At 46.8% G+C, this 23,080-nt stretch overlaps 1 protein-coding gene across 3 annotated transcripts in view; it reads left to right on the top strand.

The window, feature by feature from the left end:
* LOC137546839 (uncharacterized protein C6orf132 homolog) overlaps nt 1–23,080 on the top strand; it is a 165,789-nt gene that overhangs the window by 75,031 nt on the left and 67,678 nt on the right. For 2 of the 3 annotated variants that reach the window (XM_068269748.1, XM_068269749.1), the window contains exon 2: nt 19,480–19,583. The exons of the other annotated variant lie outside the window; for it this stretch is intronic. In XM_068269748.1, coding sequence (XP_068125849.1) covers nt 19,480–19,583 — 104 coding nt within the window. The remainder of the gene's footprint in view (nt 1–19,479; nt 19,584–23,080) is intronic. 3 annotated transcript variants of the gene reach the window in all.

Raw genomic sequence — 23,080 nt, 5'->3', positions numbered from 1 at the left:
GACAATGGGGCCAACCTTGTTGCTGCCATCCACCAGGGAGACCTCACCCACATCCCCTGTCTGGCCCACGTCCTGAACCTGGTGGTGCAGAAATTTCTGAGCACCCACCAGTGGATGGACCCACTGTTAAAAGCAGCTCGAAAAACGGTGGATTATTTCCACCACTCAGGCGGTGCCTCAGCAGCCCTGGAAGGCGTGCAGAAAGAGCTGAACCTGCCACAACACCATCTGATCATAGACGGTCCAACACAGTGGAATTCCACCCTGGCCATGTTGGAACGTCTGGTTGAACAGAGGCAGGCTGTTAACCAATACCTGGCCAGAGCCACCGCGGACGCCACAGAGTTTGGGACCGCCACCACCCACCTCCTGGACATCATCCTCAATGAATAGTGGGAAAAAATTCAGCTGGTCTGCTTGGTGCTGGCACCCTTCCTGGAGGCCACCAACATGGTCAGCCGGGACCGTGCATCGCTCTGTGAGTGGGTGACCGTGGTGTGCCTGCTGGAGAAGGCCCTCGATGCTCTGCTGGAACAGCTGCCGACTGAGGAGGTGCCTGCAGCAGCATGTGGCTATCAAAGCCAGAACCAGCGCCTGACCCGGATGGTGGCAGACTACACGGGGTCCTACAGCGAGCTTGACAGCGACACCCCTGTGGTTGGACCCCTTGGATTACTAGGTCAAGCATCTGGATGTTTGGAGCGAGCTGGCGCAGTACACCCTGGAAGTCCTTGCTTGCCCCCCTTCCAGTGTGCTGTCCGAAAGGTGCTTCAGTGCAGCCGGTGGTGTGGTAACTGAGAAACGCTCTCGTCTGTCCACCCAGTCTGTGGACAGACTGACGTTCCTCAAAATAAATCAAGCTTGGGTGGTTGGTGAATTCCTGGCCCCTGTTGTTGGCAAGAGGGGGACATGAAGTGGCTGGGAATCACTATGCCTGCCTTACCACCCTATACCACCACAACCTCCAGGCTCCGTCTTATAAGCCTGGTTAAAAAAATGTTTACTGAGCCGTGGTACCACCAAGTGCCATGGTGAAATATCTAAACACAATTGCTGTTGTGTAATTTTTTTGGGGGGAGGTGTCTGTGCTGTCCCAGTTGTGGGGAGGCCCCAACTGCGGCAGTACAACCGCTTCCAGTTCCTGGAACCTCTCCTTTTGTAATGTTTTACCTGTGGCACACTAGGTGCCATAGGGATTATCTGAACACAATTGCTGTGTAATGTTTTTGGAGGTGTCTGAGCTGTCCAAGTTGTGGGGAGGCGGCAGGCCCCAACTGCGGCAGTACGACTGCTTCCTGGAACCTAGTCCTGATGTTAATTTGACAGCTTTTTTTTTTTGGGGGGGGGGGGAGGGATTTTAAGTCCCCACATCATCAATTAGTGTTCCCCTTGAAAAAATGATGGTACATGTCTCATTTACCCTAAAAAATGTTTTAAAGCAATTTAAAGGCCACTTCCGGTTTTTCTATCCGAATCCGCCTGGATAATGCGGTCGGATATCCGCATGAACGCGGATATCTAAACGTTCGGATTCGGATATCCGATCAGATCAATTTGGATTTTGAAAAGGGGTATCCGAGCATTCCTGATTTAAAGGACACCCGAGGTGAAAATAAACGAATGAAATAAACAATTGTTTCTATCCTCCTTCTCCTAAAAATGACTTTCCAGTTTTATTTTATATTCAAATCTACTTTTTTGAAGTTTTTTACTGTATTGTTTTTGCTCAATGACACATTTGTTGAAGTAAGCCAGAGCTAAAATCCTATGAATGATTAACCCTTTGGACCCAATATTAATCCTTTATCCATGCACATGGATTCTTCCGCAGTCCTTGAATCCTCAACATTTGCACCAAACTGTTGTGGGGAACAGTATCTCTTGCTAAAGTAAAAGTATATTGCATCTACAGCATTCCTGATGTGCACACACCTCTTCATAAAAACGGAGCATGTTAGGCAACACAGGACCTGTCCGTAGTAAACCAATGGTGAGGCTGAGAAATTTTGGTTATTCTCTGCCATGAAATCTTCTTCTATAGCATCTTTTAGGAACCTCTCAAATAGTTTGCACACAACGGATGTTAAGCTTACAGGTCTATATCATTTCTCAGATCTAATTTATTTTTTTGCCCTTAATGGAAAAATGTGAGCTGTACATCAGTCTATAGAAACTATCCCACTTAAAAGAGACTCACGAGATAAGGTAAAGGAGTTTATCAATAACTGAACTGAATTCCCTTAGCACTCGAGACTGTATGCCATACTGGCCAGGTGCCTTATCCGTTTTTGATTTGGTATGTCTGAAGTTCCTTTTTCCAGTACAGCAAGTGTCAAACTAGAGTTGTTTATTAATGCAAATGAGCTTATGGACCAGCTTGCCAATTTTAAGCGCCATACACACGCTAGATTAAAGTCAGCTGAGGAGGCCAATAACCACTGCCTTTGCCAATAATCTGGCATGTGTAAAGCAGCCCCTGACTGCCACCCGGCTAGCAATCCACCAGGTGGGCCAATTAGTCTAAGTGACAGCCGATAGCTTTGTCCTCGCTGCTTGCCCTGCCTACCACATAACATCAAATCTTTGCCGCTGTGGCCCCCTTTTCCCCTAACCCCATCCCCCCAACTTTGCAACAGAATGTGTTGTTGGCAAGCAGGCCAACTACGTGTCTGAATGGTCTCTGCCCAGCAATGTCACCCAAAGGATTGATTCCTGATCTCTGTTGGGGATGTTGGAATTTAAGTATGCCATGCTTGAATTCGGAGGCCTCCGTTGCTTTAGATAACTGGTTTTAGGAAAAGACTTGCACTGCAGAGTGTCTTTTTAAATTACATAAAGACATTTGGAGGAATTACAGTTCTGAGGTTTAGTAGAAACGTTTGTATGGGTCTAATACAAGGCCGTAGAAGAGATGTCCAGTACATAGGCCAGACTAGCTGGCGGAAAACAGAAAATGTGAGCCATTGTTATAAAAACATGCTCACAGTACATTCAACAATGGTCTTAGGACATATTACCTCATTTTCGGGGTATTAGGGGAGGAAACGCCATATTTGGCTTTTCCCATCTGAGCAGGCGCGGATAGGGTCATCCATCACATGCTCTTATCAGCCAATTGCAGGCGATGGGTGACTGGTCCGTCCCTGCTGGGTGATGTCACATTTAACTCTTTATAAAACAGCCGACATGGGCTCCAGAGAGCTACTTTCAGTTTCCACTTTCACTTCAACTTCTGCTTATACTTCTAACTCACAGTATCTGTGTGCTGTATATAGGCCTAAAGGGGCCCATACACCTAACGATTTTCCCGCCGAAATACGGCCGTTTCGATCACAGTGATCGAAACGGCCATGAAATCGCCGCGCACACCGCTGACAGAACGATGGATTTCCGTCCGAAATCCATCGTTCCCGTCGACTCCCGTCGATCCATCCGTGCGGAAGATTTTTCTCGATCGCCGGCAGGTCGGGAGTGCGTCGATAGCGGCGTTCTATTGCCCGACGACCGACTCAATACAGCGGAGATACATTACCTGCTCCGCCGGCACGAGTCCCCGCTGTCACCGCTGTCACCTCCCGACTCTCGGCTGGCATCTTTTCCGCATCACGGCATCCGGCATAACTTCCTGTGTCACTGCAGTGACAGCGGAAGTACAAATAGAGGGCGCTCCATTTGAACTTCTGCTGTCACTGGAGTGACAGAAAGCTATACACGGATGCCGGATGTGTGATGCGGAAGGTTTTGGGAGAAGATGCCAGCTGGGAGCCGATGCGGAGAAGATGCCGGGACCAGGCGGAGAAGACAGTGGTGGACCAGGGGACTCGCGCCGGCCGGAACAGGTAATGTATGTGGGGGGGGGGGGCGGCGGCAAGCTCCACAGATTGTGATCGGTTTCAGGCTGAAATCGATTCACAATCTGTTTGCAGTAAGGTGGCCATACGATCCCTCTCTGATCAGATTCCATCAGAGAGGGAGCTATGTTTTGGTCGAATCTGATAGCAAATCGACCAGTGTATGGCCACCTTAAAGGGAAGGTTCAAGCAAAATAAAAAAATGTGTTTCACTTACCTGGGGCTTCTGCCAGCCCCATGCAGCCATCCTGTGCCCTCGTAGTCTCTCACTGCTGCTCCAGTCCCCCGCTGGCAGCTTTCTGACCTCGGAGGTCGACGGGACGCATTGCGTAAATTTTTACGCATTCCCGCTAGTGCAGGAACATTAACACATACAATTTTACGCATTTCTGGTTTAATGCGTAAGTTTTTACGCATTAAACCAGTAATGCGTAAAAATGTATGTGTTAATGTTCCTGCATTAGCGGGAATGCGTAAAAATGTACGCAATGCGTCCCGCCGACCTCCGAGGTCAGAAAGCTGCCAGCGGGGGACTGGAGCAGCAGTGAGAGACTACGAGGGCACAGGATGGCTGCATGGGGCTGGTAGAAGCCCCAGGTAAGTGAAACACATTTTTTTATTTTGCTTGGACATTCCCTTTAAGTGCAGTGTAGCATAGATGTTCGTAAGATAAAGCCTGGTTACCATTCACAAGGAATGGACCAAGAGCCTGCAATGCTTAAGAGGACTTACTACAGACCGATTGTTTTGATGTGGTAACAAACCTGTAACAAAGATAAGATTGCTGCTGAACCCACCTGTATATCTGTTTGCCGAATAAACTCCTTAACCTCCTTGCCGGTCTAATTTTAAATCATGTAGCGAGCCCAGGGCGAACGGGATTTCCTGCTAGGCTTCCCGGGTCGCCATGGCGACGGGGCGGGATGACGTCATCGACGTCATAGGGAATCCCGGGCCACCCCTCAGCGCTGCCTGGCCCTGATTGGCCAGGCTGCGCAAGGGGTCTGGAGGGGGGGGGCGGCGCAAAGTTGCGGATAGCGGCGGATCGGCGGCGATCGGATGTTACAAGCAGCTAGCAAAGTGTTAGCTGCTTGTAACAAAAAAAAAATTATGCAAATCGGCCCAGCGGGGCCTGAGAAATCCTCCTGCGCAGGTTACCCCGAACTGAGTTCGGGATAACCGGCAAGGAGGTTAAACTTTGACGACATCTAATCAGTTCTATCTCCTGTGCTGTTACTACGATGAGTGTCAAGTTATCACATGTTCTGTGATATGGTGCCGAACAAAGGTGTAGTGCTGTTGCCCACAGCAACCAACACATATTTATTACAGGCAACATTTATCAGAAAAGGCAGCTTTGTTTAGAAATCAGAATGAACATCTTAACCACTTGAGGACCTAGCCTTTACCCCCCCCCCCCCCCCCTTAAGGACCAGCGCTGCTTTTTCAGATCTGTGCTGGGTGGGCTCTACAGCCCCCAGCACGGATCAAATGACAGGCAGAGTGACCAGACCGCCCCCCTTTTTTCCCCACTAGGGGGATGATGTGCTGGGGGGGTCTGATCGCTCCTGCATGCTGTGGGTGGCACCTCAAAGCCCCCTCCACCGCAGGATTCCCCCTCTCCTCCCTCCCTTCCCCGAGAGATCGGAGGCTGCACAGGAACGGATCTGTCCTGTGCAGCCTCTAACAGGCTCCCCACTGTCATGTGACAGCGATCCCCGGCCGCTGATTGGCCGGGGATCGCTGATCTACAACGCTGCTACTGTAGCAGCGTTGTAAAAATGTAAACAAAGCAGATTATTTCCGCTTGTGTTTACATTTAGCCTGCGAGCCGCGATCGGCGGCCCGCAGGCTAACCATGGAGCCCCCCGCCGTGAAATGACAGGAAACAGCCGCTCGCGCGAGCGGCTGTTTCCTGATTAATTAGCCTGCAACCGGCGACGCAGAACTGCGTCGCTGGTCCTGCAGCTGCCACTTTGCCGACGCGCGGTATGAGTGCGCGGTCGCCAAGTGGTTAAACTGCAAATAAAAATGAGAAAAACCAGAGCTGTGGAGGCGGTACAATAATCCACAGACTCAGACTCCTCAGTTTAGGATTCCACCGACTCTCCGACTCCTCTAATTTTCATATTACAATCTTGTTGATTGAAAGTATGTAACATGAAATTCGTCTTTTAACTGCCAACGCTTAGGAATTTTAAAAGACAACTGAAGTGAGGATATGGAGACTGCCATATTTATTCCCTTTAGTCATAGACTAAAACTAGTCCTTGGTAAGAGTACTTGTAAAAGGTACAGACCGGAACAAAGAACATCTATTAGGCCCTAGGCAATATAACTGTGGGTACATGTAAGAGTGATGTGCAGGTACTCTGCAGGGGAATAAGGGTATTCTTCCTCTATTACACATTCTTCATGCACAATCTGAACCAGGTTTATGGGTGATAGACAACACCTCTGTGTTCAATGTGCACAACATTCTCAGTGGATTACCTGCAGCTCTGTGGAGAGTGCATATGTAGAGTATAGTACTACTGTGTAACAAAGTAAACCTGAGACAGATGAAATTAACATTTTATACATACCTGGGGCTTCCTCCAGCCCCTTTCAGGCTAATCAGTCCCTCGCTGTCCTCCTCCGCCACCTGGATCTTCTGCTATGAGTACAGGTACTTGAGCCAGTCTGGTGTAGTGCGCATGAACACACTCCGCCGCCGGGAGCATACTACACCTGCGCAGCACTATTGCGCAGGTGCAGAACGCTCCTGGCTGTGGAAGCGGCATGCGGACGGACTGCGCTGACTGGCTGAATTACCGGGACTCATAGCAGAAGATCCAGATGGTGGATGTGAACAGCGAGGGACTGATTAGCCTGAAGGGGGCTGGAAGAAGCCCCAGGTATGTATAAAACTTTACTTTTCATCCGTCTCAGGTACCCTTTAATTCGTAGTCACCAAACCAAATTTTAACAACATATCAAATTATTTGATTTCATGAGCAAAGAGAGTGCATACATTTGCATAAATCAGAATCAATGCAGAATTATTACCATCTCATTGACCATCTCTATTAGTGGCACATCTACACATCAGGATTTATTCTTACAGCATAGATGTTATTTAGTGTGTATATATATATATATGAGATTCCTGTGTACACATCATATATACAGTAACAATCAGATGTGTATATCTGACTTTAAAAATACGGGGACTGCTTTATTGAAGCAGCACAAGTAACTAATTTTGATTGGTTTATTTCATTTTTGTGGACTAAGCACACCTATTACTGTATGTATACATTATTTATGTTGACTATTACCTGAGAAATAGAACATTTTATCATTTTCTATTTTAATTACAGTTTAAATTCATTAGGAGTCGAAGTCGGTGCATTTTTTTCCGACTCCAACTCCAGGCACCCAAAATTGCTCCGACTCCACGACTCCACAGCCCTGAGAAAAACGCATACAATCATCTCGTGTTTATTTTCACTACAGGTTTGCTTTAACTACTTAAGGACCAAAGTACTTGAAATCTACGCCCTGTTTTGATGGCTATCTGGCTGCCAAGGCGTAGATTTCAACTCACCGCCGCTGCGCGCATCTGCTGTTTTCGTCGCTCCCACCGATCTCGCTGCTTAATTCCCGTTGCAGCTCACTCGCTCTGCCTGTCTCTCTGACAGCAGAGCCCTGTGAGTGGGTCAGGAGCCGATTTCATTGGCTCCTGGCCCTGTCTTTCAATGTAAGCAACTCCCATTGGCTTGCATTGAAAGACAGGGTCAGGAGCCAATGAAAGCGGCTTCTGATCAGCTCACAGGAACTCTGCTGTCATAGATACGACAGAGTGGGTGGCCCAGGTTCCCAACGTGCGGCGATCGTCGGGATTCTGTCGTTTCTGTACCAGTGGTCTCTGGTCCTTAAGGGGGCAGAGATCGCTGGTACTTAAGTGATTAATGTGGGACAGTTTGACACTGGGCAAGCCATGGCTATAAGGCTGTATCCACACTATAAGCGCTTTTCTGAGCGCTTTGTGATTGACTAGCGCTTTTTGAGCACTTTTTAAAAATTCTTCCCTTTCATTAAAATTGCGGCAAAAATCGCCGTGATTTTTCGCATACGCGTTTTCTGCAATTTTTACGTGATTTTTACCACAATTTTAATGAAAGTGAACGGGAGAACATTTTTAAAAAGCGCTAATCAATCACAAAGCGCTCCAGAAAAGCGCTTATAGTGTGGATCCAGCCTAACAGATAGAGATATGCCCTTTGAATACAGTTGCACATCACATCACTGAATAACCAACCTTTAATAAACTTATGTTTTCCTATCTGCCTTGTTGCTTAACCACTTGAGGACCTAGGGCTTTCTACCCCTTAAGGACCGGCCACTTTTTTTCCATTCAGACCACTGCAGCTTTCACGGTTTATTGCTCGCTCATACAACCTACCACCTAAATGAATTTTGGCTCCTTTTCTTGTCACTAATAAAGCTTTCTTTTGGTGCTATTTAATTGCTCCTGCGATTTTTACTTTTTATTATATTCAGCAAAAAAGACATGAATTTTGGCAAAAAAATGATTTTTTTAACTTTCTGTGCTGACAGTTTTCAAATAAAGTAAAATTTCTGTATACATGCAGCGCGAAAAATGTGGACAAACATGTTTTTGATTAAAAAAAACCCATTCAGCGTATATTTATTGGTTGGGGTAAAAGTTATAGCGTTTACAAACTATGGTGCAAAAAGTGAATTTTCCCATTTTCAAGCATCTCTGACTTTTCTGACCCCCTGTCATGTTTCATGAGGGGCTAGAATTCCAGGATAGTATAAATACCCCCCAAATTACCCCATTTTGGAAAGAAGACATCCCAAAGTATTCACTGAGAGGCATAGTGAGTTCATAGAAGATATTAATTTTTGTCACAAGTAAGCGGAAAATGACACTTTGTGACACGAAAAAAAAAAAAAAAAAAGTTTCCATTTCTTCTAACTTGCACCAAAAAAAAATGAAATCTGCCACGGACTCACCATGCCCCTCTCTGAATACCTTGAAGGGTCTACTTTCCAAAATGGGGTCATTTGTGGGGTGTGTTTACTGTCCTGACATTTTGGGGGGTGCTAAATTGTAAGCACCCCTGTAAAGCCTAAAGGTGCTCATTGGACTTTGGACCCCTTAGCGCAGTTAGGCTGCAAAAAAGTGCCACATATGTGGTATTGCCGTACTCAGGAGAAGTAGTATAATGTGTTTTGGGGTGTATTTTTACACATACCCATGCTGGGTGGGAGAAATATCTCTGTAAATGACAATTTGTTAATTTTTTTTTACACACAATTGTCCATTTACAGAGTTATTTCTCCCACCCAGCATGGGTATGTGTAAAAATACACCCCAAAACACATTGTACTACTTCTCCTGAGTACGGCGATACCACATGTGTGGCACTTTTTTGCACCCTAACTGCGCTAAAGGGCCCAAAGTCCAATGAGTACCTTTAGGATTTCACAGGTCATTTTGCGGAATTTGATTTCCAGACTACTCCTCACGGTTTAGGGCCCCTAAAATGCCAGGGCAGTATAGGAACCCCACAAATGACCCCATTTTAGAAAGAAGACACCCCAAGGTATTCCGTTAGGAGTATGGTGAGTTCATAGAAGATTTTATTTTTTGTCAAAAGTTAGCGGAAAATTGATTTGTATTGTTTTTTTCACAAAGTGTCATTTTCCGCTAACTTGTGACAAAAAATAAAATCTTCTATGAACTCACCATACTCCTAACGGAATACCTTGGGGTGTCTTCTTTCTAAAATGGGGTCATTTGTGGGGTTCCTATACTGCCCTGGCATTTTAGGGGCCCTAAACCGTGAGGAGTAGTCTGGAAATCAAATTCCGCAAAATGACCTGTGAAAGCCTAAAGGTGCTCATTGGACTTTGGGCCCTTTAGCGCAGTTAGGGTGCAAAAAAGTGCCACACATGTGGTATCGCCGTACTCAGGAGAAGTAGTACAATGTGTTTTGGGGTGTATTTTTACACATACCCATGCTGGGTGGGAGAAATATCTCTGTAAATGGACAATTGTGTGTAAAAAAATCAAAAGATTGTCATTTGCAGAGGTATTTCTCCCACCCAGCATGGGTATGTGTAAAAATACACCCCAAAACACATTGTACTACTTCTCCCGAGTACGGCAATACCACATGTGTGGCACTTTTTTGCACCCTAACTGCGCTAAAGGGCCCAAAGTCCAATGAGCACCTTTAGGCTTTCACAGGTCATTTTGCGGAATTTGATTTCCAGACTACTCCTCACGGTTTAGGGCCCCTAAAATGCCAGGGCAGTATAGGAACCCCACAAATGACCCCATTTTAGAAAGAAGACACCCCAAGGTATTCCGTTAGGAGTATGGTGAGTTCATAGAAGATTTTATTTTTTGTCACAAGTTAGCGGAAAATGACACTTTGTGAAAAAAACAATACAAATCAATTTTCCGCTAACTTTTGACAAAAAATAAAATCTTCTATGAACTCACCATACTCCTAACGGAATACCTTGGGGTGTCTTCTTTCTAAAATGGGGTCATTTGTGGGGTTCCTATACTGCCCTGGCATTTTAGGGGCCCTAAACCGTGAGGAGGAGTCTGGAAATCAAATTCCGCAAAATGACCTGTGAAATCCTAAAGGTACTCATTGGACTTTGGGCCCTTTAGCGCAGTTAGGGTGCAAAAAAGTGCCACACATGTGGTATCGCCGTACTCGGGAGAAGTAGTACAATGTGTTTTGGGGTGTATTTTTACACATACCCATGCTGGGTGGGAGAAATAACTCTGTAAATGGACAATTGTGTGTAAAAAAATCAAAAGATTGTCATTTGCAGAGGTATTTCTCCCACCCAGCATGGGTATGTGTAAAAATACACCCCAAAACACATTGTACTACTTCTCCCGAGTACGGCAATACCACATGTGTGGCACTTTTTTGCACCCTAACTGCGCTAAAGGGCCCAAAGTCCAATGAGCACCTTTAGGCTTTCACAGGTCATTTTGCGGAATTTGATTTCCAGACTACTCCTCACGGTTTAGGGCCCCTAAAATGCCAGGGCAGTATAGGAACCCCACAAATGACCCCATTTTAGAAAGAAGACACCCCAAGGTATTCCGTTAGGAGTATGGTGAGTTCATAGAAGATTTTATTTTTTGTCAAAAGTTAGCGGAAAATTGATTTGTATTGTTTTTTTCACAAAGTGTCATTTTCCGCTAACTTGTGACAAAAAATAAAATCTTCTATGAACTCACCATACTCCTAACGGAATACCTTGGGGTGTCTTCTTTCTAAAATGGGGTCATTTGTGGGGTTCCTATACTGCCCTAGCATTTTAGGGGCCCTAAACCGTGAGGAGGAGTCTGGAAATCAAATTCCGCAAAATGACCTGTGAAATCCTAAAGGTACTCATTGGACTTTGGGCCCTTTAGCGCAGTTAGGGTGCAAAAAAGTGCCACACATGTGGTATCGCCGTACTCGGGAGAAGTAGTACAATGTGTTTTGGGGTGTATTTTTACACATACCCATGCTGGGTGGGAGAAATAACTCTGTAAATGGACAATTGTGTGTAAAAAAATCAAAAGATTGTCATTTGCAGAGGTATTTCTCCCACCCAGCATGGGTATGTGTAAAAATACACCCCAAAACACATTGTACTACTTCTCCCGAGTACGGCGATACCACATGTGTGGCACCTTTTTGCACCCTAACTGCGCTAAGGGGTCCAGAGTCCAATAAGTACCTTTAGGCTTTACAGGGGTGCTCAAAATTTAGCACCCCGCCCACTTGCCAGGACAGTTAACAAACCCCACAAATGACTCCATTTTGGAAAGAATACACAACAAGGTATTCCATGAGGGGAATGGTGAGGTCATTGAAAATTTTATTTTTTGTCACAAGTTAACGGAAAATGACACTGTTAAAAAAAAATAAAAAAAAAAATTCTGCTAACTTGTGACAAAAACTAAAATCTTTTATGAACTCACCGTGCACCTCACATAATACTTTAGGGTGTCCTCTTTCCAAAATGGGGTCATTTGTGGAGTCTGTCCTGGCATTTTAGGGTCTCTGCAATCATTACATGTATGGCCAGTATTAGGAGTTTCTGCTATACTCCTTATATTGGGTATACAAGTAATGCACTCTGGGCTGAAAGGAAAAATGAACGGCAAACATACCTTGCTCCACATCAATGGCAGATCTTCCTCCACATCAATGGCAGTGATAACCTCAGGAGAGAGACACCCCGTGCCACCCTGCACTCAGGGTGAGCCACCAACTTATGTGACTGGGCCTCAGAACTTTAGTATACAGCATTATGCCTGTAGGATACAGCAATATGCCTGCCAATAGAGATGACTCTGTGTGGCATTAAAGCATCATCATAGGCCCAAATCACATATAAACCGGGGGTGTCCACACTCAAGGGAAATTCAAACATGCCGTCTTATATCGCCAACCCAGGACAGATCAGCAATATCAAGCATGGAAACCGATCCTTCTTCCCATTTTTATGCTTACCCGTTTGGTCTTCAAGCTTACCTCTCCTCTCCCTGCGACAATGTGCGAAAGACCACTGAGTGTGTGCCTACTCCTGTGTCTGGAGTTCCCTAGGTTCTAATAGTGTACCTGCTCGTGGTACCTCTCAAAACACGGCCCTACGCATAGACCAGGCTGGTCAGGACAGCGGGGACAATAATAAACGGTGTCACTCCTTGTTCCAGCCCTGCTGCAGACACGGCAACATTTTCTTCGGATGCGTTGACCTGGGGCACACGGAAGCTGATAGGCGTAATGCCTTCCATGCAGTCGGCTAGTTGCATCTGGGGGGGGGGGCCTGGCACCTCCTGGATACAGGATGTCCATAATGATCTCTTCCTGAAATTGGAGGAAAGATCCAGTTCTCCCAGCCTTACTGTAGAGAACAAAGCTGTTGTAAACTGCCAATTGAATCAGATAAAAAGACACTTTCTTATACCAGCGTCTTGTTTTCCGGGTAACTAAATAGGGCGCTAACCTCTGGTCATTGAAGTCCACCCCTCCCATGTTGACATTATATTCGTGGACGACAAGGGGCTTTTCAATGACCGCAGTTGCCCGTTGAATTTGGACTGTCGTGTCTGTGTGAATGGTGGACAGAAAGTAAACGTCCCTCTTGTCCCTCCATTTCACCGCGAGCAGGTCTTCAGTACGCAAGGCGACCCTTTGCCCCCGTAAAAGTCTGGTGGTAACGAGCCGTTGGGGGAAGCCCTGGCGACTAGGCCGCGCAGTGCCACAGCATCGGATTCCTTCTAACTTTAAGTGCTGAAAGAGGGCCACACTTGTGTAATAATTGTCCACAAAAAGATGGTACCCCTTCTGGAACAAGGGTGACACCAAGTCCCACACAACCTTTCCACTGCTCCCCAGGTAGTCAGGGCATCCGACCGGCTCCAATTTTGAGTCTTTTCCCTCATAGACCCTAAAACGACATGTATAGCCTGTGGCCCTTTCACAGAGCTTATACAGTTTCACCCCATACCGGGCGCGCTTGCTTGGGATGTACTGTTTGATGCCAAGGCGCCCGGTAAAGCGTAAGAGGGACTCGTCTACGCAGATGTTCTGTTCAGGGATATAAGCATCTGCAAATGTTGATGACAGGTGGTCTATGAGGGGCCGAATTTTGTGGAGCCGGTCATAAGCAGGGTGGCCCTTTTCATGACAGGTTTTGTCGTCGTTGAAGTGCAGGAAGCGCAGGATGGACTCAAATCGTGTCCTGGACATGGCAGCAGGGTACAAGGGAACATGATTTACTGGGTTCGTAGACCAATACGACCGCAGTACATTCTGTTTCATTAGTCCCAAGTGAAGGATAAGGGCCAAAAAGATTTTAATGTCGGAAACTTGGACTGGTTTCCACCCGAAAGGCTGGGCATACATGCTCTCCGGGTGCTCGGTGATGAATTGTGTGGCTTTACGGTTGGTCTCAACCACAATTAAGTCCAAGAGAACCTGGGTGATGAACAGCTGCAAAAAGTCTAGGGCCGTTCCTAGATGAGCTGTCGCCACCTGGACTCCAGACTGGGCGGTGAAAGGGGGCACTACGGGTGCGGCGGAATCAGGGGATTGCCAATCTGGTTGTGCCAGCACCTCTGGGAGTCTATGGGTACTACGGGCCCGTCTTCTTGTTGGTGGCTGCGACGGGGGTACTACTGCACTTGCCACCGTACCAGTTTCAACTTCCATGCTGACGCTCACCACTTCGTCAGGGTCTACGGAAGCACTGGCACTAAGTCCAGGAGATGCTGCGCTGCTGGTGCCTGCCTCACCAAGAAAACTATCAACAGCGCTAGCACCACCCTGCTGCCCTTGAGGCGGATCCTGCGCCACCTGCGGTCTAACGACTTGGGGTCTGGTACGCCTGGCTCTAGCCGGGACCATAGCCTCGTCATCACTATCGGTCAGGGAACCACTGCTTTCTACAGGTTCAAAATCGGACCCGGAAGATTCGACGGATGATTCTTCCCAAAAGAACTCATCCGACTGGTCCATGTACCTGTATACCTCGTCATCGGAAAGCCCCCTTCTTGCCATTTTGGATTGCTAAATTTATGGGGTTTTCCTCCGAGACTACCCAGAAAAAAAGAGCACCTACCTAGCAAAAAGGGAGTATTTGAGAGGTATTGGGGTTGGTGGGAAGTGGGGTCTCAGAGGCAATCAAACAATCACGGGACAATCAAATCCAATTACAGCACAATCGACTCCAATCACAGCACAAGCAGATCTGATGCACTCGGAAGGTGATGGGGGGAGGGTGGGATTGGGTGTGGCGGGAAGTGGGGTCTCAGGCAATCAAACAATCACGGGGCAATCGAAGCCGATCACGGGACAATCAAATACAATTACAGCACAATCGACTCCAATCACAGCACAAGCAAATCTGATGCACTCGGAAGGTGGTGGTTGGAGGTGGTGGGGGGGTGGGGTTGGGTGTGGTGGGGGGGAGGGTGGGGTTGGGTGTGGCGGGAAGTGGGGTCTCAGGCAATCAAACAATCACGGGGCAATCGAAGCCGATCACGGGACAATCAAATACAATTACAGCACAATCGACTCCAATCACAGCCCAATCAAATCTGATGCACTCGGAAGGTGATGGGGGAGGGTGGGATTGGGTGTGGCGGGAAGTGGGGTCTCAGGCAATCAAACAATCACGGGGCAATCGAAGTCGATCACGGGACAATCAAATACAATTACAGCACAATCGACTCCAATCACAGCCCAATCAAATCTGATGCACTCGGAAGGTGATGGGGGAGGGTGGGATTGGGTGTGGCGGGAAGTGGGGTCTCAGGCAATCAAACAATCACGGGGCAATCGAAGTCGATCACAGGACAATCAAATACAATTACAGCACAATCGACTCCAATCACAGCACAAGCAAATCTGATGCACTCGGAAGGTGGTGGTTGGAGGTGGTGGTGGGGGGGAGGGGGTGGGGTGGGGTTGGGTGTGGTGGGGGGGAGGGTGGGGTTGGGTGTGGCGGGAAGTGGGGTCTCAGGCAATCAAACAATCACGGGGCAATCGAAGCCGATCACGGGACAATCAAATACAATTACACCACAATTGAATACAAGCGCAGCACAATCGAATACAAGCGCAGCACAGTCAAATACAATGCACTTGGACGGTGATTAGGGGGGGGGTCTGAGGGCGATTTGAGGGGATGGGGGGTTGATCAGGAGCCTGCACGGGGCAGACTGAGTCCTGATCTGATGAGAGGCAGACACAGGGGGTTACTGATCAAAGATCAGTTAGTGATTGCTGGGGAGGACAGATGTAAACAAACAGCAGGGGATGTAATCAGAAGGGGGGTACGAGGGCAATCGAGGGCCTGGGCAGGTGATCGGTTACCCCCGCGGGGCAGTTAGGGTCTGCTCTGATGGGTGGGGGTGCTGAGGGCTGATGGACAGGTGATAGACAGGTGATCAGAGGGGGATCAGAGGGTAATGTAGCTGTATACAAATGTATACAGTATACAGGGGGGTAGTCTGGGATGGGGTGTGGGGGTGATCTAAAGGTAGGGAGGGGGGATCAGGGGTGACTAGGAGGCAGTTAGGGACCTAAACTAAGGGGCAGCGTCGCTAGTTAGTGGCAGGTGGGGGGGGTGGGGGTTTTGCAGGGGTGCAAGGGTGCTGGGCAGGGGTCTGCTGGGGTGATCAGGGGGGGTATGAGGCCTGGGGTGGGTGATCAGGGAGGCTGTGGGCAAAATCAAGCTGCGTGCAGTGAGACTTACAAGTGCTTCCTCCTCGCTGGTGGTCTCTGGAACAATGAGACCACGAGGCGAGGAGGAAGCACGTATAAGGCACTTTGTTTACCTAACAAAGTGCCTTATACTCAGGGATTGGCTGATCCTGCGGATTCCTCCGCTCGCCGGCTCTGCTAAGTGGCCGGCGAGCGGAGACAAAATGCCCGTGCTTCGATCCCGGGCGGAGGATCGCGTCACGGATGACGCGATCGCTCCGCCCATGCCCTTAAATGGACTGCCGCCTCTGTGGGTGAGGCCGTCCTACAGGGCTCCACTTCCCCGCCGCCCCTGTGTAGTGGGCGGTCGGGAAGTGGTTAATAAATATCTTCCAACTTCTTTATTCAATAAAGTAAAATTCATCAGTATTTTATTTATTTTGTAATTGTGATCTTCACATTTATTGACCAAATTCTCCATGTTAAGTTATACTTTCAATTTATCAAAACCGCCATAAGGGAAGCCGCTGACGGGCGGTGAAGTCACCTCCTCCAGCCTCCTATGCAAAAGTGTTAAGGTGCTAGATTAACATCAGTTGAAACCATTATCTTAGGCTGTCTCCTGTGACAATCTAGTGTAAAGCCATAAACCCACTAGGAGCGATTTTCTGAGCGTTTTGCAATTTAAAAAACTCTTGCTATGCTATTTTATGCTATGGGTGTGATCCCACTTGAGCGATGTGATTGTATAAAAATCCCCCATAGCATTGCACTAGCAAGAGCTTTTTTCAAATCACTAGCGATTAGAAATCATTCCTAGTGGGTTTCTGGCCTAATGGGAACACCTATGCAATTTCCCGTCCGATTGATGGGTGATCGGACAGGAAGTTGTACCATGTGTACATGTCCAAACTGCTCTAAATTGATAGAGCTAATGTTTCTGATAACTTTGCAAAATTGCTCACTGTCTCTATCGGAAATGGATCAGACATGTCAGAAATTATAGCCTTATTCCTGTTGATCGGGCTAGAACTTGCATTGTGTTCCCAGCATAAGCAGCTGCCTCACTCAGAGCACTGTCTAATCTGTCGTGGTGGATTGATAACAGAGTACTTTGTCCCACATCTCTTTCCTTTAGACCAACACATTCTGCTGTGCTTTTGTAGTGCAGTGTATAGTGCTGGTTTCCAGGACTGCCGCACAAACAGTAACTGGCCATTTAATAATGACAAAGTGTGTGTGTATTAGACTTGAGGGTTTTGAAAGATCCCCAATCCAGGTGACATTTGGAAAACTGTAACTTTTTACAGTATGAAGGTACATCTGATGGCTAAGAAACTTTAGTAATGGCAGTGTACAACTAGTAAACAAGCTGTTGCAAGTTACAGGAAGGTACCTGCAGTCCTCCAAAGTGCACGGAGTTCTAGCTAACCCTAAACAGTTGCAGGTTAGTAAACAGACCTAACTACCAGCTATCTTTTCCTGAAGCATGCATGCCTCTCCCTGTCTCTCTAGCTCCTATCAAACAGACAGCGCCAGATGTTGTGAAAAACACTCCTTCCACCCCCCCTTTATATATGCCTGTTCTCATTGACTGCTGGAGCTTGCTGTGCATCCTGGGAGCAAATGATTTGCTCAGCAGACGCCCATTCCGAGCTTCCTTGAGAAATTTTGCCACTGTCACTGCCCCAAGTTTTTTGCCTGTGATTGTTCAGCAAGAAAGTGACCACATTGTGTATCACATGGCCTGTCTCACTGGAAACTTCGGTGAACAAGAGGCCCAATTTGCAGTGATATCAGACTTGCTCCTCCCTAGCCTTTTAGCAGCCATGAATGAGTTCTCGTGTATGATTCATGGCAGGGTTGCTGCAGCCGACTATACCATGCAAAGAGTAGAGCCGATCCTACGTCCATATAATGTACATATCAAGCCCCCTGTGCTGCTCCATATTAGGCTGTGGGAGGCACACTGGTAGGCTGGGGGCACTAAATATGGCAGTATATGTATAGAGAAAATCAGGTGCACAGGGCTACTTCGCTGGGCCTCTCCGTAGTGCCCCAGACCAAATGACAGTTCCACTCAGCCAGATACTTGAAAGTTGAAAGCGGTGGGCACATCCAGCATAAAGCCTTTATTGGAAAAAGTATTTTTAAAAATTGTATACAAAAAATACAACAGCCACTGTTGCTAGGAGAACGAGAGGGGGAGAAGCATGCACAAAAAAGTCGACAGCTGTTTCGCACTCCTCTAATGAGCGCTTCCTCAGGACCTGGTCCTGAGGAAGCGCTCATTAGAGGAGTGCGAAATGGTCCTGAGGAAGCGCTCATTAGAGGAGTGCGAAACAGCTGTCGACTTTTTTGTGCATGCTTGTCCCCCTCTCGTTCTCCTAGCAACTGTGGCTGTTGTATTTTTTGTATACAATTTTTTAAAATACTTTTTCCAATAAAGGCTTTTTTATGCTGGATGTGCCCACCGCTTTCAACTTTCAAGTATCTGACTAAATGCGGCAGTGCACACAAAAAATGGCTGGCAAAAGGCTAGTTACTTTTTCAGAAACCCCAGAGAGTAATTATGCAGGTTACAGAATTAACAGTATTTGACACTAAGTGGTTAATGCATCGAACACCGTTGTGTGCACCACAGTATTACCGCCGATGTTAGATGCATCAACCCCTGAATGTGATGCAATGTTTTTTGTTTTTTTTAGGGGGGGAGGGGGGGGGGGCGGAGGGGAGTAGGGGTGGTGGTTTTAAAAAAGTAGTACTGCTTTAACACTCAATATTGAAATAGTTTTGCATGCACTGTCAGATTTTGTGGTTGCTAGTGCAAATCCTCCTTGATTTTACAGAACCACTAAGCTAAAAACTTTAAAAAATGGAATACGCTTCGGTAGCTATGTGGTTTGTGTCTTGAATTGGTGGTTCATAATTACCATGCAGTGTGTTCTAGATCAGTGTTTCTCAACATTTTATTGGTATGTACCCCTTTTAAAACCGTGTACTCACCAAGTACCCCCAGCATAGTAAACATTATCACAAGTACCCCTTGACAAATATATATTTAATCGTAGTACATGGTAATTGGTTCTAAACAATTTCCAAGCATTTACTATTGCTTTTAATTAGCTAAAATACTAAATTAGCGGTGTTTAAATAAGATTTATCATTTTCTAAAACTCTAAATGTTTGTTCTTGGTTAGGTATATCACGCCCGAGTACCCCCTGGAACAATCAGAAGTACCCTCTAGGGTACGCGTACCATCACGTTGAGAACCTAGGTTCTAGATGAATAAACGCACCTTTTCTTCAAAAAACAGCCAATTTAAAAATGTGTGTTTTTAGTGTTCTGAATCCAGTGATATTTCTTGTAATTGCAGATGAGGTGCACAATTCGTTTTCATTCCTAGATGACTCTGGGACAGCCACACTTAAAGCTCGGCCTGGTCCTCGTGTCCGCCCTGTGCTTCAATTCTCTGCTAGTGTAAGTATTCTGCAAAGACAAAACCTTTATTAAGGTGCTACACTTTGAGGATACCTGGATTTGATATGCTGTAACCAATGGTATATCGGGGAATTCAACTTAAAGCGGACCCAAACCAAACATTTTTTTTAATTCAAAATATTTAGTTGCACCACTCTGACACATACAAAGATAAACAAACACTCCTTCAAGCCTATGAGCATTTCAGTGCATGCTTTTCACCCTTCTCTTTCCATAACTAGGGTTATAGAGGTGGCAGCCATTAGCAATTCCTCCTTTGCCGGACACCAGCTATTCCACCAGTCTGCCGGATTCTGTCCCGGCATTATGAAAGGAAGGGATGGGTTCCTCCAATAAATGTAAAATATTTTATATTTGTCATCATGCAGCTGAAAAAGGCTGCTATTTATTATTATAATTAAGAAAATTAGATTTTATTTCTGAAATCTTGTATTTTAATTTGGGTCCACTTTAAGAGTTAATTGTGTTACATATGCAAAGGCGTTTTTAGAAAATTTTAATGTTTCTTGTGTTTGTTTTTTTTTTAATTTTTTATCCCACCTGCATTACCACATGTTCACAGCAGAAGCTTGGAGAGCATTCATTCTTCCTCTTAGGCTGCCTCAAACACAACTGCATGCGGCAGCAGGATCAGCCATATACTGGCTGAATCCTGCTCTCCAGCTCCGTTTATCTCTCGTATGCCTTAGAGGAGCTCACAATCTAATTTTACCATCGTCAGTATAATGTCCTAGCATATTATTATTGTGGATTATTATTATTATTATGTATTATTATTATAGCACTGACCTCTTCTGCAGCACTGGTATAGAGTACAGAGTTTAATAACGGTTAGTTCCGTCCACATTCTGACAACTCCTTTTCCCCCAAAACCCCCCAAAATTTGCAGCGACCCAACCTGTCAACCCTCAGCACTGGGTGTCAAATTCCCTAGGTACGCCACTGCTAAGGAGAAACCTTTTCAAAGTCCAAGCAGTGGCATGTTGGTAAATTTAGAATTTTTACTGATGCATGTCTTAAATTTAGAGCTGTGGCGTTAGTTAATCATGGGAGGGGCTGACGGCCTTCATCCACTGCTCCCCTGTCCTTCCTAGGGGCCCCTGCACTGCCAGACCCTGGCAACTGTTCTTTCCCCACTGCTCTATGAGAAATCCACCCCCCCCCCCCTCCCCCGAATTTCCTGCTAGCAACAGATAGATGCAGTGCTGCGTTTCTCTCCTGTCCTCTCCCTCCCTCCCATGAATCATTGAAGCAGCGGCAGTCACTCATCTGTCCCCTTGGCAGCGCTGGGGTCTAAGTGTGGGCATTATTCTGTATCTTTATCTTTAAGGGCCCGGCTTGATGACATCATCATGTGAAGACCTTATTACACAGGAGAATGCCGACACTAGACCCCAGCGCTGCCAACGGGACAGATGAGTGACTACTGCTGCTTGAATGAATCATGGGAGGGAGATGGGACAGAAGGGGAAAAATGCATAGGTAAGAATAAGCAGGGCAGGGAAGCTGGGAACTGCATCGGGAGGGAAGCAGTCAGGCACATCAAATCACACATCTTAAAAGTGTGTGTGTGTGTGTGTGTGTGTGTGTGTGTGTGTGTGTGTGTGTGTGTGTGTGTGTGTGTGTTTTTTTCTGCTGGGGTGTGTGTGTTTGGTCACCCATCAGCACTCCACCCATCAGCACTCTGTGCTGGCTTACCTCTCCCTGCACCATGTCCGTTCCAATCTTCTCTCCAGGAGCAGTCTGCACTGTTTGCCACAGTCTTGGTAATCAGCAGATTACTGAACAACAACAAATAATATTTATATTTTTATATCCTTGTGATCACCTCTCTGTTCCCTTTAGTATTTCAACCTTGTTTTCTAAGGTGGTAGTGCTGTTTTGTGTACTTGTCAATTTTGAATAGAAGACTTCCCTTCAAGGAATCAAGTCGGTGATTTAAAGTGTACCAGAGACGCTGAAAGGCAAGATTTTTTACTTAGCTGGGGCTTCCTCCAGCCCCATAAGCACATCTGAGTCCCTCTCTGTCCTCCCACGGTCTGCCGTTCAGCCGCGATCCGCCCCGGTAACTAGTTCAGTATGGGTCTTCTGCGCATGCATTGCCCTATTACAGTACCCTTCCTTTTTTGAATCCTCTATAATCAGTTTATGTCCTTGTATCTGTGCTGCCTTTGCATGCACTGTGCTCCCCAGTGTACCCCTCTGTGGCATCTGCCAACTGCCATGCACCCTTCCACTATCTCCTCTTGTCTTGGATCAAGATATTGCTCCGTTTGCCAGACAATGTTGTCATCAGTGGCGTACCTAGGGAATTTGACACCCGATGCTGAGGGTTGACTGGTTGGGGTGCCGAGCGTGTCGCTGCAAATTTGGGGGGGAAAGGAGTCATCAGGATGTGGAGGGAACTAAGTTATGAAACTCTGTACTCTATAAAGTGCTGCAGAAGATGTCTGTGCTATAATAATATGGTAGGACTAAGACTTTGGTACGATTAGATTGAGCGCTCCTCTTTGGACAGTCAGAAAATCTAAATTGCCTAGAGCTTGCTTTTCTGCTCACTACAGAAGTCTGCTGTCAGCACCTGTATCACTGGCTTATGCAACAGCATACGGCCCTGCATTCTTGATTAATTTCTCTGCCCTGGACTATTAATTATCCTGATCTCTCTGATATTACAGCAGCCAGTGCACACGGCTACTAATGATAGGCAACCGCTGAAGCACTAAACACATCCTGACACATCTGCCTGCTACTGTCCCAGCTGCAGCATAGGAATCATTCTCTAATCTCACCTTGCAGCTCTGCACATTCACTCACTGCAGGCTGTGTGTAGAGAGTGAGGAGACGCATTGCCCACAGGACAGGAAGGGGGAGGGGTGCTACATCTAGTGCAGGAAGTAGTACACTGCCTGCTGCTATTTTCCTGAATGTAGCCCAAACTATGAAAAAAGGTCCTGGGTGGCAGAAACACGGTGGCTGAGCCCCACAGCAGCGCCTCTAGCCATGGCAACACCCAGTGATTTGAGCACTTGGAGCCCTATGGTAGGTACGCCACTGGGTACTATACATATGCCAGTGAGTTTGTGGGAGACAGGAGAAGCACACTGCAGCAGAAATCCTGATTGCCCTTCATATACCACTGTAGAGGTGGCTGACCACCCCAACACCTGAAATCTATAAGAAAGAAATATGGTGTTAGACCTGGCCTGCCTCCATACTGGTATGTACAACCACACACCCTGCTTAGCATGTATGCTCAACTCATTATACAGAAGTTCATATGGACCAGTTCAGAGTTAAGACTTGGTGCAGTGGGCACATTGGGATGTCACTCAATCGCCAATAGGTTGCTGGCCGAATTGCAGCTCCAGCACAGTCTAGCAACCCACCAGCTTCAGGTGGACTGCGTGAGGTGGATCTCCCCCCTCCCCCCACATGCTTGAGAGATTACGGGAGCAGTGTAAGGTGGTCAGACA

The sequence above is a fragment of the Hyperolius riggenbachi genome, chromosome 2 (assembly GCF_040937935.1).
Source record: "Hyperolius riggenbachi isolate aHypRig1 chromosome 2, aHypRig1.pri, whole genome shotgun sequence".
Classification (NCBI taxonomy): Eukaryota; Metazoa; Chordata; class Amphibia; order Anura; family Hyperoliidae; genus Hyperolius; species Hyperolius riggenbachi.
Note: the sequence above shows the minus strand (reverse complement) of the source record. Positions and strands in the feature narration are given on the sequence as shown.